The 2668-nt window shown below is 46.1% G+C and overlaps 1 protein-coding gene across 1 annotated transcript in view; it reads left to right on the top strand.

Moving 5' to 3' along the window:
- The window catches only part of LOC104274469 (transcription factor AP-2-epsilon-like), a gene marked incomplete at its 5' end in the record, with an annotated part of 3896 nt that extends 3677 nt beyond the window's left edge, over positions 1-219 (top strand). Inside the window, 1 exon segment of the mRNA XM_009870112.1 lies at positions 2-219. Within this exon segment, the coding sequence (XP_009868414.1) occupies positions 2-219 (218 nt within the window).
- Between the last annotated feature and the right edge of the window lie 2449 nt (positions 220-2668).

The raw sequence follows: 2668 nt of genomic DNA, 5'->3' as shown, positions 1-2668 counted from the left end.
CTCATCTTGGAGCCCGGTGTCCAGAGCTGTTTGACTCATTTCAGCCTGATAACCCACGGCTTCGGGGGTCCTGCCATCTGCGCCGCGCTGACCGCCTTCCAGAACTACCTGGTCGAGTCGCTCAAGGGGCTGGATAAAATGTTCATGAATAGCACAGGGAACGGGCACGCGGCCGGAGACTCCAAAGCGTCAGAAAAAGAAGTGAAGCATCGGAAATAACGTGCTGCCTCCCTCCCTCGCCCCGGCGGGAGCGATCCCGGGTCGCTGGGCAGGGAAAGACGGTCCAGTGCACTGTTTTCTGAACTGCTACATTTGGACTTGGGATGAAGCTCATAAAGCAAACAAAGAAAAGACAAAAAAAAAAAAAAGCAGAAGATTTAAAGAATTTAAGAACAACTCTAATGGACATAGTGAGATTGAGAAAGAAGCCAGGTTGATGGCTTTTGGATTTTGCCTTTTTTTTTTTTTTTAAAATCGTGGATGCAGGAAGCCAAGTCATGTGCAATTTTATTTTGTTTGTTTGTGTTTTTTTTCAAAAACCCATAGTGAAATCCTGACGTACTCCAGGAATTTGTACCAGCTGAAAAACGGAGAAGAGCGAGCAAAAGCCTCATTAACACAAGAACCAGAGGCAGCGGAGGGCAGGGAGGTGGATCGCTGCTGCGCTGGGTCAAGAAAATTGCCAGCAGAACTGCTTGGGGTTTCAAGCAGTTTCAGACTTCGTTTACAGTTTTCGACCTGAGCCCCCAGATGGATTTTCCCCAGGGCTGAGGAGCCCTGAAACGGGAGGAAGGAACCGACGGCTCCTCCCAGGGCAGGAACCGACGGAGGAGAGCCTGCCCGACCGTGATGGCCACAGCTGGGGATAAAGCAGGTTAAGTTAAACCCAGGACTAATTAAAACTCCACAACCTACAGCTAACAGCACACAGGTTTCTAAAATTAATAACGATTAATAAAGCACAAGGAGCAGAACTTGAACCAGGCCAAACTGAACTGTTCTAAATCTGTATATATTTATTTATGTGTAATTAAAATCTGAAAGTTTTAAGATGTCCAGTGCAAGTTATTTATATCGAATTGAGTTGGTTTTTTGTTTATTTTGCTTTTTGTTTTGGGATTTTTATTTTTATTTTTTAAAGAGATGAAAGTCTGGATTTTCTGCCATTAGAAATGGGAATGAAGTTTTGGATACACGAGACTAGCATGGACAAGATAGGCTGTGATGATAATGACTATAGAAGTTCTGCAGGATTTTGTACTTGCTGTTGTTTCTCTTAATGCTGCAATAGATGTACAACACCCACACCACAATGTCATTCTCATTATCTCAATAAACCTCTTTTTATTTGAAGAAAGCACCTCCATCGTCTTTGTGAACAAGGATCCTTCCGCCTCGGTGATTGTATCTTGAAACATGACATAGATTTAAGAAACAATATCCTCCAGTTTCACAGCTGACGTTTGACTGATCTGTGCAGTCACAAACGAGGAGCTCGGAGAAGGACACGAGCTGGCGTCAGTGCCCTGAGCTCTGAAACCACTGCGGCCAAGCCAGCCGGTGCCTCCGGTCACGCTGGAGGCGAAATGGTGAAATAATGCCTTTGCAGATAACTCAGAACTACTCGGGATGGTCAAATCTAAACCCGTCTGTGAAGAGCTGCAGGAGGACCTCATAGTATCAAGACGACGGGTGATAAATTCGCAGCTAAAATAACCCCAATTAATCTATATGCAACAAAACTCTCCCAATGAGCTGCTGCACTCGTGGTGTTTTTACGGACCGGACTCTAAAACCAGCCACCTCGTACTCACGGCAGCTTAGAAATAAACGGAATGACGGGAACTGTTCAAAAAGGATTAACAAACCAGAAAACCAGATTATGCTGCACGACATACGTGTGGTTGCACGGTATTGCTCTATCTTGAATGCCACTTCCAGACCTGGCCAGTCCAACTGGTAAAGCCGTGGAGAAAGGCAGCCACGGAGGTCCCAGGTAAGAATCGGCTTCTGGGCAAGACCGAGAGATCAGAGCTGCACCCCTCGGGAAGGACACGGGCGGTGTAGGACAGAGGCAGGGGAAACAACGGTATCGAAGAACAGAGGCAGGGAGAAATGACCCAGCAGGTTTCTCTGGAGGTTGCAGAATAGGCTGATGAGCATAGAGAAATAACCCCAAAAGGGGCCGCAGGAGGTTAGAAATAGGAACCCTTCTCTCTTTCAGAAAAGGGCAGAAGGAAACAGTTTATGTGCTGGTATAATTTGTGGGAATGGCTCAGAGTCAGCAGCTTACATCCAAATGCTCCTTTCAAAAGCTTAGGGACGTGTTTAATTTGGGAATTGGACTGGAAACGTCCTTTGGTATGAAGTCGGTGAAAGCAAAGACCTAGATGATGGGCTCTGCAGGTCTGGCTTTGCTCTGGTCCCTCCCAAAGGAAGGGCCAGGGAGCAAGGAGGAGCCAGGGAGCAGAATGGAAATACTACAGACACATTAGAGGCACATTTACACTTCAAAGCTATTTTGGATAATGCAGGGCGGGAGCCGAAAGCACAAAAACTACTCCTATTTAAAATTATTCCAAAATAGAAGCGCACTGTTCTGCATCAGCACAACCCGTGTTTAAAATGGATTATGAAAAAGGAGAGCAAGGTGCTTTTGTGCCACAAT

This window comes from Apaloderma vittatum, unplaced genomic scaffold (assembly GCF_000703405.1).
Source record: "Apaloderma vittatum isolate BGI_N311 unplaced genomic scaffold, ASM70340v1 scaffold23455, whole genome shotgun sequence".
NCBI lineage: Eukaryota > Metazoa > Chordata > Aves > Trogoniformes > Trogonidae > Apaloderma > Apaloderma vittatum.
This window is presented reverse-complemented; position numbering and strand designations above follow the sequence as displayed.